The 15941-nt window shown below is 36.9% G+C and overlaps 1 protein-coding gene across 4 annotated transcripts in view; it reads right to left on the reverse strand.

Annotated features, from left to right (window-relative positions):
• EPB41L5 (erythrocyte membrane protein band 4.1 like 5) overlaps positions 1–15941 on the reverse strand; it is a 122593-nt gene that overhangs the window by 50399 nt on the left and 56253 nt on the right. For all 4 annotated transcript variants that reach the window (XM_054699630.1, XM_037523226.2, XM_037523224.2 and 1 more), the window contains exon 17: positions 7353–7516. In XM_054699630.1, coding sequence (XP_054555605.1) covers positions 7353–7516 — 164 coding nt within the window. The remainder of the gene's footprint in view (positions 1–7352; positions 7517–15941) is intronic.

Below are 15941 nucleotides of genomic sequence, written 5' to 3' on the forward strand. Positions count from 1 at the left end.
CTCAGGAAAGAAGCACACCACAAAAAGAAAACCACTCCACAGATTGCAACGACAGCAACTTGGAAGAACTTCTGAGCCTTCCAGAAAGAGAATTTAAAATTGCCATGATTAAAAAAGTGATAGATCAGAAAAAGGAAATTGAGTCCCTAAAGAGGGAAAACAATGGTCAGAAGAATGAAATTGAGTCCCTAAAGAGGGAAGTAAAAGAAATGCAGGAGATCAAAGAATTAATGGAGGAACTAAAGAACTCCGGGAAAGCAAGGAAAGCAGAATAGATGAAATGGAAGAACGAATAAGTTCTCTTGAAGACACAGAAATAAAAAGAACCAAAACAGAAAAGGAAAGAGAAGTACGAAGAAAAAAGAATGAAGAAAGACTTCGGGAACTATCTGACTCCATGAGGAAAGGAAATATAAGAGTTATAGGAATTCCAGAAGGAGAGGAGAGAGATGTAGGAACAGAGAAAATATTCAGGAGATAATTGAAGAGAACTTCCCAAATGCGAAGAAGGAGCTGAAAATTGATATACAAGAAGCAAGAAGAACACCAAACTTCCACGACGAAAGGAAAAACACAGCAAGACACATAATAGTAAAGCTCCCAAGAATCCAAGACAAGGAAAAAATAATGAAGCTGACAAGAGGGAAGACACAGATAACATTCAAAGGAAAACCAATCAGGCTGACATCAGACTTCTCTGAAGAAACACTACGGGCAAGGAGAGAGTGGAGGGACATAGTCAACAGACTTCAAGAAAACAGATGCCAACCAAGAATACTCTATCCGCAAAGCTCTCTTTCCTCCATGAAGAAAGAATATGGACCTTCCCAGACAAAGAGAAACTCCGGAATTTCATTACGACTAAACCCCCACTCCAAAAAATACTACAAGGAATCCTAAAGCCAGAACCTCAGAGGGACGAATAACAACGAAAGAAGACCAGAAAAAAAAAAAAGTTATTAAAAGAATAAATAAATAAAATCAAAGGAAAGACAAACATAATGGCAAATACAGATGCTAACATATCAATATTAACTCTAAATGTAAATGGACTAAACTCTTCAATAAAAAGACACAGAGTTGCAGCCTGGATTAAGAAACAAAACCCAACCTTTTGCTGTCTCCAGGAAACACATTTAGCTACAAAAGATAAAAATAGGCTCAAAGTCAAAGGACGGAAAACAATCCTACAAGCAAATGGGCCAAAAAAGAAAGCAGGAACAGCTATACTTATATCATATAAAAACAGACTTCAAACTCAAAAAAATAAAAAGAGACCCCAATGGTCACTACATTATGATTAAGGGGACAATACTTCAAGAAGAAATAACACTCATTAACATATACTCACCAAACGAAAGAGCACCAAAATATATCAGACAACTGTTGTCCTCTCTGAAAACAGACATCAGAGAAAACACATACGTAGTGGGAGACTTCAACACACCACTATCAACAATGGATAGATCAACAAGACAAAAAATAAGTAAAGAAACTAAAGCTCTAAATAAGGACCTAGAGCATTTGGGCTTAACAGACATCTATAGAACACTAAACCCAAAAAAAAACGGAGTACACATTTTTCTCAAGCGCACACGGATCATTCTCCAGGATCGATCACATACTGGGGCACAAGACAAACATCAACAGATACACCAAGATTGAAATCATACCAACCATCTTTTCTGACCACGAAGGCATCAAACTAGAAATAAATCATAAAAAGAAGGCAAGGAACTATCCTACCTCATGGAGATTAAAAGCCACACTACTGGAAGACCACTGGACTAACGAGGAGATCAAAGAAGAAATTAAAAAATTCTTTGAATTGAATGACAAGGAGGACACCAATATCCTAAATGTATGGGATGCAGCAAAAGCAGTAATAAGAGGAAAATATATAGCAATAGAAGCTCACATCAAAAAACAAGAAAGAACTCAAAGAAACAACCTAATCTCGAAGCTCAAAGATCTAGAAAAAGAACAACAAAAAAAACCCAAAACCAGTAGAAGAAAAGAAATAATAAAAACCAAAGCAGAAATAAATGAAATTGAAACTAAAAAAACAATCCAAAAGATCAATGAAACCAAGAGCTGGTTCTTTGAAAAAATAAATAAAATAGACAAACCCCTAGCCAGGCTCACAAAGGAAAAAAGGGAGAAAGCACAAATACATAGGATCATAAATGAAAGAGGAGAAATCACAACGGACACAGCAGAAATCAAAAGAATAATCAGTAACTACTATGAACAGTTATATGGAAACAAGTTCAACAATCTAGAGGAGATGGACAAATTCCTACAACTCTACAATCACCCAAAGCTAGATAAAGAAGAAATAGAACACCTAAACAGACCAATTACAAGCAGCGAAATTGAAACGGTAATCAAAAACCTCCCCAAAAACAAAAGCCCAGGATCTGATGGATTTACAAATGAATTCTACCAAACATTCAGAGACGAATTAGTGCCTATCCTTCACAAACTCTTCCAAAAAATTGAGAAGGAAGGGACAATACCAAACACGTTCTATGAAGCCAATATTACACTAATACCAAAACCGAATAAGGACAACACAAAAAAGGAAAACTATAGGCCAATCTCCCTAATGAACACTGATGCAAAAATCCTCAATAAAATTTTAGCTATCAGAATCCAACAATGTATCCATAAGATAATTCACCATGACCAAGTTGGATTCATTCCAGGGGCACAAGGATGGTTTAACATCCGAAAATCAATCAACGTTATCCAACACATCAACAAAACGAAATATAAAAACCATATGATAGTATCAATAGATGCTGAGAAAGCTTTCGACAAAGTGCAACACCCATTCATGATAAAAGCCCTTGAAATTCTTGGGATACAAGGAACATACCTCAACATCATAAAGGCCATCTATGACAAGCCAACAGCCAGTATCATTCTCAATGGTGAAAAGCTGAAAGCAATTCCATTAAGATCTGGAACAAGACAAGGATGTCCACTCTCACCACTGCTTTTCAATATAATACTGGAAGTCCTAGCCAGAGCAATAAGACAAGAGAAAGACATCCAAGGAATCCAAATAGGAAAAGAAGAAGTCAAACTATCACTATTTGCAGATGATATGATAATATACATAGAGAACCCCAAAATCTCCACAGAAAAACTAATTCAACTCATCAATCAATTCAGTAAAGTGGCAGGATACAAAATCAACACGCAAAAGTCAGTGGCCTTCCTATACACAAACAATAAATCTGAAGAAGAAGAAATCAAAAAAACCACCCCTTTTATTATCGAAACAAAAAAAATCAAATATTTGGGAATAAATCTAACAAAAGAGGTAAAGGACCTATACAAAGAAAACTATAAACACTGTTAAAAGAAATAGAAGAAGACACAAAGAAATGGAAAGACATCCCCTGCTCATGGATTGGAAGAATAAACATTATTAAAATGGCCATCCTACCAAAAGCAATATACAGATTCAATGCTATTCCAATCAAAATCTCAATGGCATTCTTCAAAGAAATAGAACAATTATTGATGAAATTCATATGGAATCACCAAAAACCCCGAATAGCCAAAGCTCTACTGAAAAAAAAAGAAGGAAATGGAGGCATCACACTCCCAGACTTCAAACTATACTACAAAGCCATAATCATCAAAACTGCATGGTATTGGAACAAGAACAGACATACAGACCAATGGAATCGAATAGAAAATCCAGAAATAAACCCACAGATTTATGGTCAACTAATCTTTGACAAAGGAGCAAAGACTATGCATTGGAGCAAAGAAAGTTTGTTCAATAAATGGTGCTGGGAAAACTGGGTCGCTACATGCAAAAGAATGAAGCTTGACCACTACCTCACACCATACACAAAATCAACTCAAAATGGATTAAAGAACTAGACATAAGACCTGAAACCATAAAATACATAGAAGGAAATATAGGCGAAACACTACTTGATATTCACATCAAAGACATCTTTACAGACACATCACCCAAAGCAGTGATAGTGAAGACAAAGATAAACAGCTGGGACTACATCAAATTAAAGAGCTTCTGCACAGCAAAAGAGACAATAACAAAAACAAAGAGAAACCCCACCAACTGGGAGAACATTTTTGCACCCAACACTAATGATAAAGGACTGATCACAAAAATCTGCAAAGAGCTGATGAGACTCAGCAACAACAAAGAAAATAATCCAGTCAAAAAATGGGCAGAAGAGCTAAAAAGAAACTTCTCTGAAGAGGAAATGCAAATGGCCAACAGGCATATGAAAAAATGTTCAACATCACTTGTAATCAGGGAAATGCAAATCAAAACTACCATGAGATACCATCTCACACCAGTGAGAATGGCACATATTAAAAAAACTAGCAACAACAAATGTTGGCGAGGATGTGGAGAAAAAGGAACTCTTCTGCACTGTTGGTGGGAGTGCAAACTGGTCCAACCACTATGGAGAGCTGTGTGGAGATTTCTTGACCTACTAAACATAGAGCTTCCATATGATCCAGCAATTCCACTCCTAGGTATTTACCCAAAGGACACAGAAACATCAATTCCAAAGAGCACCTGCACCCCTATGTTTATAGCAGCAATGTTTACAATAGCTAAGCTTTGGAAACAACCCAAATGCCCAAAAATAGATGACTGGATCAAGAAGATGTGGTACATATATACCATGGAATATTACTCAGCATTCAAAAAAGATAAACACATGCAATTTGCAGCAACATGGATGGTGCTGGAAGGGATCATGCTCAGCGAAATAAGCCAAAAAGAAAAAGAAAATACCGGATGGTCTCACTCATAGCAGGAATCTAGAAAACTTAAATAAGGGACCAGGAAAATGAATATAAGAAAGTGAAAATCAAAATCAACAAAAAACTATGAACCAGAGACACTTTTTGGGGGGTGGGGGGCGGGAGGGGAAGGATTGGGGTCAGAATGGGGCGTTTGCAATTGTATGGGGGAATATAAAAATAAAATTTAATATTAAAAAAAAATAAATGATTATGCTGATACAATAAATGCTTTAACTTATACTGATAAATACTATTGTGCTTTTTTCTTTCTAATGGAAATAGAGCTACTGCTACTTCTGTTTGAGGAACATCCTGAGATTGTATGATAAACTGTTAAAGAAACTATTTATAACCACTAATCTACATGATTAGATTAGATTTTAACATTACAATCAAAAGAAAAAATATAAAATGAACCTTCATTCTTAACATTCTAACATTAATTTCATTGACTGACTTTGAGCAAATGTTATAAATCTGAACTGAATTATTCCATAGTAGTGAAATCGCCATGATAAAGAAGAATTCATCTGTAACAACTTTAACATTTAAGCTCTGCTTAAGTACCTTATATAATGAGGGGTTCACTCATTGCTAGTATCTATTTTTAATACATGCCTGAAACAGTTAAAAATTCTTTGCTACACAGATTCTAAATTTGCTTCCCTATACTTTTTCAATTATAAATTGAATTTTTCAAATATAAATTTTGCTGCTCCAAAATTTACCAATAAAGTGTCATAAATTATTTGCTATATCAGGCTTTCAAATATTTGGTGAGTTATTACTCATCTCACTTGATCTTTTCTAGGCATCCCCAGTTTATTCTACCACGTTCCTCAAATCTCATATAATATCCTGGGAAGTATGTACTTAATAAATCACTGTTAGCTAATACAACACTACTGCAACTCTGAAAGTATTAAAACAAACAAACAAACAAACAAAACACTTTGATGGAAATAAATGGAATGTAAATAAAATCAATATTGCCATCTCTATAAACAAGACTATTTTAATTTTACCACTGAAATTACTCATTGTGCCAGTCCTGCTTCTGGTTAAATCTAAATTGTGATGGCCTTGATTTGCTATGTTTTTCATCTCTCCAGTGACAAAGAGCAATCATTTCCAGGGACAAAGAGTTCAGGGCAGGGCTATAAAAAATGAAAACTAAACAGAAGAAATTATTGCAGAGAAAGTACATGAAAAATAGTAACAGAGTATATTTTCCCTGATCTTAAGACTCTTAAGCACAATTTAAAGGTGGTATATGTCAATAAAAACATAATCAGATATATCATTTTTCTTCCCACCACAATCTTTTACTTCCCTTTATATCATTTCCCTCTCCCCTTGCTCTTAACCTCAGAACCCCAACAGTATTTACTGATGCCCACTGATTTTTGAAAGATATCACATTTGTTTAGTGATTACTTTGGGGAAAAAAGTAACTTTTTTAACACCAATACTTGTAGTACTTTAATATGTTTTATTAACTAGAGCACTGTGTAACTTTTATTAACACTTCTATTTCTAAATTACTAAATAATATTGCTATATTCCACATTCTTCAGCGACAACAGCTTATCTACCTACAATTTCCTATGAGTTGTTTAAAGACTTGCCTAATTTTATTTATTTTTAAAAATTTATTTATTTATGTATAGAAGAACTGGGGCGTAGATCAGAGGTGTGGGGGGTAATAAGAGGAGTCACCAGAGTGAGTAGGGAGCAGAACAGGCAGATCTACTGAAATACACTGCTAAAGGGAGCGGTAGGGGAGACAGAAGAGGTCCGCAGCACCATATGTTAGCATCCTGGCCTGGGATCAACTCAGGCTGCAGTGGTGATAACTTGATAATGCCAAGACTTAACCCCTACACTACCAGGGAGGCCCTAATTTTAGCAATAGAAATCAAAATTGCCAACAGCCACATAAATATAGGCAGCTTTTAAATGAACACACATTACACTGAGATTACTAGGAAACTCCTGTTTAAGTTTTAACTCCTTTTTAAATTTTAAATATAAACAGTTTATATTTTAACATCAAACCAAACTCACATTGACAATTTCAACATGCAATAAATTGTTTCCCTTTAATCTTCAAAAAATTAAGAAAGTAGCATTCTTTCTGGATTATTTACTTTCATGGTTCTAGTCAACAATAATCCTCATAAATAACAATACTTTCTAAGTACTAGTGAGAAGTCCAAACATTTGATCTTGTGCCCTAGAATATTCTTAAGGGAAATCTTTTTCAAAACTTAATTTTCACTCAAGTAACAAAATAAGAAGCAAGTTAAAAACACTGATTAAATGTTTACTGACTTATAAATAAAAACATGTTTAATGGTCACAATTATAATATTTCAATGTACCCTTAAGCCAAAACAAGGCAAGGCAGCATAACTATTCTACTATTGCACAAAAAAATTTTTAACTCAGAAAACAGTCCTAGCAAAACTGACTTAATAGCTCATTTCAAAGGGAGGTAAAATAAGAAGATGACATTGATGTTATACAGAGCATTTACTTACTCCTACAGTCACCTTCTGGTTCCTCTAATCCAGTTTGTCTGGTGTCTTTATTAATTTCATCTGGTGCCTGGGATGCCTTCCAAGTGTCAGGTGTTCCAATGACATCATCAGTGGTTGTTTCCAATATATCTGGATTATCTAGCAAATTGCTATTTAGAGGTAAGCTGTGAAGGTAACAAAACTTACTTAGACCAAGAAATTTATCATGAAAATAATTTAAAATAATAGCAAAAACCTGTTTGAAAAAAGAAATTCAGGTTTTGTATCCCAATTGGTTTATTCATCTTCCAGCCAAGATGGAGAAAAGGGACCAGATTAAGCTTTCTATCAGAAATAATCTAAATGCGGGGAGGGATGTGCTTAAGAAACTATTTTCAAGACATTAGCTATTAGGCAACAAAGAGCAGTGATTCTGAGATTTGGGAACAAAATTCCTTGAATTTCCAGGCTGTGGCACAGAGTGGGTAAAATGAGGCAGAACATGAAGACTCCCTTAGTTGAGAAGATGAGGATGAGAGTCCAGGGAGACTTAGGCAGCTGCAGTTCATAGGACAGAGTACTTGTCAGGAAAAGCGTCACATCAAGGAAAGAATCCTGGAGGGCTATAAAGGGACCTCCTCAAGTATTCAGCAGAGTACTAGTCAGTGAGTATGTGTGAGAAAATTCAGAGAGAATGGGAAAATAACCATGCAAAAGAATTTCCCTTTGGCTACAGAAAGGATTAGTGGCACTCACACTAGGTCACAATGCCATGCCAGTTCCCACAGACTGTAAAAACACGTAATTCACAGGGCATTGGGTTGAACATTCAGGAAGGCTTTGCGTCAGTAATGGAGAATAATTAACCCAGAGAGCATGCCAACAGACCCATTTAACACAACATAAAAGTGAGACCTGAAATAAACTATTTCCAAGTAATTTAGCATCCCCCAAAAAACATCCCCAGAAGATTTAGCCGAACAAAATTAACTAGCATCTAACAAAGTAAAATTTACAATGGCAGGCATCCAAAGATTATCAGAACTGCAAAGAGGCAGAAAAAGACATCTTTACACTAAAAAGATCAATCAACAGAAATCTGACACAGATGTTAGAATTAAGAGAAACATTAAAGTAGAAACACAGCTGAATTCTACATGTTCAACAAATTAAGCAGACATATGTAAGATATAAGACCCAAATCAGACTTCCAGAGATGAAAATTATAATATCCAAGATGAAAAGCACAGTGCATGAGACTGAAAGGTGATTAGACATTAAAAAAGATACTGAATTTAAAGGCATAGCAATAAAAACTATCCAAAACAAAACACACAGGAAAAAAAAATGGCAAAAGGAAAAAATATCAGCTAGTTGTAGAACCTTCAGGCAGCCTACTTTATTGGTAACTGGAGTCGCAAGGTAGGAGCGGGACAGAACAAATATTTGAAGGAATAAAGGTTGAAATTTAAACAAATGTGATGAAAACAATAACCACAGGTCCAAGATTCTCAATAAAGACTAACCAAAAGAAGCATGAAGAAAACTACACCAAGGTATATATCATGACCAAAAGGCTTAAAACCGATAATGAAAAGAAAACCTTAAGAGCAATCAAAGACATTATATAAACAAAGGACTAAAATAAGGATGACGGCAGATTTCAGATCAGAAATAATGTAAGCTAGAGAACAGTAGAAGGATATCTTGAAAGAACTGAAAGACAAAAGTCAAAATTTTATGATCAGCAAAAAAAACTTTTAAAACAAAAACCAAATATACCTAAGTGAACACATCCACACAAAAAAGTGCACAAAAATGTTTCCATGCAGCATTATTCATAACCCAAAAAGTGGAAACAACTCAAATGTCCCTCACAGGATGAATGAATAAAATGTAATATTTATTTATACTATTGTCCCCCACAGGAACACTATTCAGAAATTAGTAAAAGGAATGAAGTACTGATTCATACTGCCATGATGGCCCTTGAGAATATGTTAAAGGGGAAAAAGTTAGACACAGAATACCATATATTGTATGACTGTTTATGTAAAATATCTACAATTGGCAAATACATAAAGACTAAAAATAATCCGTGGTTGCCAGGGGTTGAAAAAGGGTTTGGGGAGGTGTGGGGGCTGACTGCTGTGATGTAAGGTCTGAAATTAAGATTCAATCAATTCACTCTTAATTCAATTACTATTGATATCCTTGATCCCTCATCCAGTGGAAAAGTCTCCCCATCCAGTTTAGTTCTATCAACTGTACCAGTGGCATTTTACCATAGTCATGGGAAGATGAAACTCTTAAAACATAAAAAAAATTATATAAAAATGGGCAAACATCTCAACACACATTTCTACAGACACAGTAGCTGATAAACATAAGAAATGATGCTCAATTATCACTAATACTCAGAAAAATGCAAATCAAAACCACAATGAATGACACTATCCACCTACTACAAAGGCTATAATAAAAAATACAGAAAATAACAAGTGTTGGAGAGGAGGCAGACACACTGGAAGCCTCATGTACTTCTATCACTATGGTAAAAGTTGCTAACTTCTTACATTTTAACTTCAATAAGTTAAAATATAAGTTTATCATATAATACAGTAATTTTCCTCCTAAAAGGAGGAAGGAGTCTATCCAAGAGAAAAGATAACTTAGGCTCATAAAAAACATATTCAGGAATTTCATAACATTAGCCAAAACATGGAAACAATAAATATTTCCACTAATTGGTGAATGGATAAACAAAATGTGGTGTATCTATATAATGGACTATTTGGCAATTGAAAGAAACAAACTAGGATACATTTGAAAACATTATCCTAGGGAACCCAGAATAAAACACTGTAGGTGGTATGATTCTAGTTCCACGAAATGTCTAGAATAGGCAACTTTTTAAAAACTGAAAGCAGAACAGTGACTGTCTGAGTGACCAGTAAGAGCATGACTAAGCGTAAACCAGCCATGAAGGAACAATGAACATTTTGTAGAACCTGCATTGTGGTGACTATACAATTATATACATTTCTAAAAATTGTGACACTGTGCCCTTACAATAGTGAATTTAGAAACTAGAAAGTAATAACCTAGATCAGCAAAGATGCAGGATACAAAATCAATACATAAAAAATAATTTAGGGCCTCCCAGGTGGCACAGCTGGCTGAACGCTGCGCTGTGAAGCTGTCCGCTGCCTCTGCAGTGCCAGTTCGATTCCCGGCCAGCCAGGGAGAGACCCACATGGCACGGCAAACCTCTCCTGCCTCGCCTGCTGCTCCCCTCATTAGTGTCTTTGGTCCGTCTGCCTGTTCTGCTCTCTGCTCTGTCTGGTGAATTCTCTCACCTTCCCGCACCTCTGACTTGTACCCCAGTTCTTGTATACATAAATCTTTAAAAAAATTAATTTATACCTATACAATAGCAATCAACAGGAAACTAAATTGAAAACATTATCCTAGGGAACCCTGAATAAAACACTGTAGGTGGTATGATTCTATTTCCACGAAATGTCTAGAATAGGCAATTTTATAAAAACTGAAAGCAAAACAGTGGTTGCCTGAGTGACCAGTAGTTTGTCTGCTGTAGGTAAGCTCAAAGGTTGTAGACATTTTATCGACCTAATATTGAGTTATATATCAAAGGGACTACCAATGTTTGAAAAGGGTCCAAGCAGGAGAATTTTTTTAAAGTTGTACAAGAGAGAGCAAGAAAAGAATTTTAGTGCAAGAGATCTGTGTCCCAGGCCTGTCTCTGCAACCATACAACTGCAACTTTGAACATGTCCTTTTACCTGGTTTCCAAAAAATGTGTTCCACACAGCACAAAGAATTCCACAGATATACATGGGTGATTTATATATAGGTGTAGAAAAAGTGGTGAAGTTTTGATTTCTCCATAGTGATTGTCTTAAGGACTTCTATGTGGATTTTCCTTATAGATTTTATTTGAAAGATTTCTTGGCTAAAACTTACTTGGAAACCGGGCCTCCCCGGTGGCGCAGCAGTTGAGCGCTGGGTTGCGAAGCTGCCCGCAGCCTCTGCAGCACCGGTTCAATCCCCGGCTGCTCCCCGGCCACCAGAGGGTCCCGCATGGTGCGCAGACCTCTCCTGCAGCCCGCTGCTCCCCTCAGCAGGGTACTTCGGTCCTTCTGCCTGCTCTGCTCCCCTCTCTGGCTCTGGTGAATTCTCTCACCCTCCCGCGCTTCTGACTGTACCCAGTGCTTGTATAAATAAATAAATAAATCTTTGAAAAAAAAGAAAAATGACTTGAAACTGTTTAAAAAAAAAAAACTTATTTGGAAACCACTAAATTTCGGTGCTTTTCATCTTTAACACAATAAAAATGTATTAATGCAAAACCATCTTATATCTGCTCATTTTCAGGCCTTTTTCTGCTTTTCCTGTCTAGTTGTTATTCTGTGAATCAGTGTCACTTGTCGGGGTCTTTTTGTGGGGTTTTTTTTTTGGTAATAAGGTTAAGATTATGAAGTGGTGGTCATGGTGATGGGGAGATGAAACAAAAATGGCAGAATATTGAAATCTGAAGCTGGCTGATAGAAATATTGTGCTTTAAACTGTCATTTTCATCTTATTTTTTTTCATCTTATTTTTTTTGGACATTTTCATTTTATTTTTTTTAAAACTACAGATACCAAAATTTTCAGACAAAAGGATGTGAGAACTGGTGAGAGTTCACTTCTGGCTGTCTTAGCATGGGCATGACAGAAAATGTTTTTAATTGCACACAATTTGGCTTACTACATTTCAGCTGCTGTAACAGAGATAACAGATTGAGTGGATTATTAACAGCAATTTCTCGGGCCTCCCTGATGGCGTAAGGGGTTAAAGCACGGCACTATGAAGTAATCCGCAGCCTCTGCAGCACAAGTTCGATCCCTGGCTGGCCAGGGAGCAACCCACATGGCCAGGAGCAACCTCTTCTGTCTCGCCCGCTGCTCCCCTCAGCAGTGTATTTCAGTTAGTCTGCCTGTTCTGTTCCCCACTCTATCTCTGGTGAATCCTCTCACCCCCCACACCTCTGGCCTGTACCCCAGCTCTTGTATGCATAAATAAATCTTTAAAAAAAACCAAACAGCAATTTCTCAGTTTTAGAGGGTGGGAAGTTCAAGATGGAGGTTTTCGCATATTTGTTGTCTCAGAGAGGGCCCACTTTCTGGTTCAGAAAAGACTCCATCTTTTTTCACTGTGTCCTCATATGGCAGAAGGATGAGGGATCTCAATATGGTCTCCTTCATAAGGGCACTATCCATTCTTGAAGGCTTTTGCCCTTATAACCCAATCATCTCCCAGAGGTCTTACATCCAAACACCATCACATCAGGGATTGGGTATCAACATATGAACATTGGGGCTACACAGAAAATCAGTTGAAAACATTCAAAAATAAAATCTTTATAAATCCAGAAGTGAAACAGAAGCCCATATATAAAAGAATGTTGAATTGTCTCAATTTCTGTTGAATATAACTATGTAATGGGTTAAATTATGTCCTACCAAAATTCATATGCTGAAGTCCTAACACCTAGTAGCTCAGAAGTTATCTTATTTGGAAACTGGATCACTGCAGATGCAATTAGTTAAGCTGGGAAGAGATCATACTACAGTGGGATAGGAACTTAATTCAGTATGACTGAATTTCTTAAAACTGGGGAAACTGGACAGATAAATATACAAAGAGAATATCAATGAAGACGAGGGCAGGGATTATGATGCTTTAGCAAGCTCAAGACTATCGATCAGCAAACCACTGGAAACTAGAAGCACTTAACAGATTCTTTCTCATAGACCTCAGAAGGAAGCAGATCTGCCTAAATCTTGACCTCTCTGATTTCAGTCTCTGAAAATGTGAGCTGTACAGCAGTTCTAGAAAACTAATACATCTCAGATGCTAAAGATCTGAAGCAAGACTTACTGAGAGAACCTAAGGGTACACATTATTCAGGCCATGAAAGACAAGAAATTCAAAATGACATTCTGCATGGAAATTCAAAGGATAAGGGACTTTTTTCCCTCTCCCCAGGAAAGCAGGGTATTGTAAAATTACATTAAGTAAATGGAGGAAAAATCTCATGTATGAAGCTACAAGTTTTGGAGCTTATGTAAAGAGGGCCAAACCCAGTAAGTTGACTGGAGTCAACATGCTGTAGAATTCTGTTCATAGAAAATTTCTAGAATGAGAAAATTCTGAGACAGAAGTAGATTACTGCTTGTTAGGGCCTGGGGGGAGGGAAGAACAAGCAGTAACTGTTAAAGGGTAAGGGCTTTATTTAAGGGGTAACAAAAATGTTCTGGAATTGGAATAGGAGTGATGGCTATATATCTTTGTGAATATTCTAAAATCCAATGAATTGTACACTAAAAAAAGTTTTTGAAAATGTAGTTAGGCATGACCTGTGGCTTTGGCAATTTCCAAAGAATGTACAAAGGAAGATGTAAAATTACTTCTGTCCACTTCCTTCCTTTTTATGAACACTTACCTGTATAAACTATAGCAGTTTGTCTTGCTTCCCCACTACATTTGGGGCATTTTAATCTGCTTTTACTTATAATCCACTGTTCTGCTCCCCACTCTGTCTCTGGTGAATCCTTTCACCCCTGGGACCTTTGCCCTACCGTCCCCCACCCCCACAGTTCTTCTACATAAAAATAAATAAAATCTTCAAAAAAACAAAACAAAAAACCCAGTCTCACCAAGTACCAGCAATCCAACTCTGGATAAGTTACATACCCTTATTGTGCCTTAATTTCTTCACTGGCTTAAATACTTTACACTTTTCTATAAGGATTAAATGCTAAGTTGCTGGAGTAAATGTTTACAGTTACACCTCCAGAACAATGCAAGGCATAGAAGCACTCAAATGTCAGTTACCATTACTATCCAGTACCTCTGCAATACCCATCACTCATACCCCATTCATTATTCAGCTACAGCTTGCACTTTGCTACTTTTAAATTTTCGTTTGCGATAGCTCTCATGGTCCAAATGACCTATCCATCCAATGATCCTGATTCTAACCATCACTCAAAATCTGATACAAATATCAGAAAGTCTTTGCAATTTCTACCTCTTCTATAATCTCGTCTAATGATTTAGCACTTTCATCAATTTAACTATAAAACCATCCATCTTCACAATTTGAGTGTAAATTTATTGAAGCTAGAGGCAACATTTTGACTATTTCTGCATCACCCAGTGTGCCAGTGGCATTCATTCAATCAACCAACCAACCAACCAACCAACCAACATTTATGGGGCGCCAAGCCAAACACTGCTCTGGGGACAGGAATAAACAAAATAAATGTCCCCATTGATGGAGCTTACATTTTATTAAAGAATATGGAGATAGGGGCCTCCCTCGTGGCGCAGCGGTTGAGCGCTGGGTTGCGAAGCTGCCCGCAGCCTCTGCAGCACTGGTTCGATCCCCAGCTGCTCCCCCGACACCAGAGGAGGGTCCCACATGGCGCGCATTCCTCTCCTGCCACCCGCTGCTCCCCTCAGCAGTGTACTTTGGTACTTCTGCCTGCTCTGCTCCCCGCTCTGGCTCTGGTGAATTCTCTCACCCTCCCACACTTCTGACTGTACCCAGTGCTTGTATAAATAAATAAATAAGTCTTTAAAAAAAAAAAAAAAGAAATTATTTTAAATAAAAAAGAATATGGAGATAGCTAACAAGTAAATATACAATATGTAAGATAAAGTGAGAAAACAGAAGGGTAAGAGAAAGGGGAAAACAGTTGGTATGCTTGGGATCTGGACGTAAATGAGCAAGGTCAAGATCAGTTGAAGAACAAGGGATGTGAAAATGTTTCTGTCAATGTGAGAATTCTGGTATTATTCTGAGTGAGTGATAGGTTTGCGCATCAAAGTGTCATGATCTAAGTAACAGGCATCTCTGTTTCGCAGGAGAATGAGATAGCAAAAGGTAGTAAGCACGATGGCTGGGGGGCTAAGTAAGAAAGAAGTAAAAGACAGTAAATTGAGACAGGGTGGGAACAGAAGAGATGGTGAGAAGCAGCGGATTCTGAATATATACTGAAGACAGAACTGACAAAATTACTGCTTGACAAGTTGCGACAAAGAGGAGTCAAGATGATTATAAGGTACCAGTGCTTCTCAAACTTCAGCATGCATCAGAATCTCCAGGAGACAAATTAAAACATATTTCTGGGTCTCACCTCCAGAACTTCTGGAATATAGCCTGAGACATACTGGCCTAACAACAGGAAAAAGAGAACTGACAATGACTGGGCTAGGAACAGCGGATAAGAAAAAACCAGAGATAGGAGAAATTGGATTAGGAGTTCCATTTTGAACATACAGATATCCAAACATCACCCCTGTAGTATTATTCCCTTCAAACAATGTCCTCAATCTAATCACAGAAAAACATCACATACACCCATATTGCAGGACAATTCACAAGGTATCTTGACCAGTGCTCTCCAAAAGGTCATCAAAGGCATCATATGCATGAAGATCACAGATGAAAGGAAACTACAGTAACATAGGATATTGGATCAAATACTGGAACAAGTGAAAGACTGGTGAAATCTGAGTAAGGTCTACAGTTTAGCT

Source organism: Talpa occidentalis, unplaced genomic scaffold (genome assembly GCF_014898055.3).
Source record: "Talpa occidentalis isolate TD23 unplaced genomic scaffold, MPIMG_talOcc4v2.1 talOcc4.3, whole genome shotgun sequence".
Classification (NCBI taxonomy): Eukaryota; Metazoa; Chordata; class Mammalia; order Eulipotyphla; family Talpidae; genus Talpa; species Talpa occidentalis.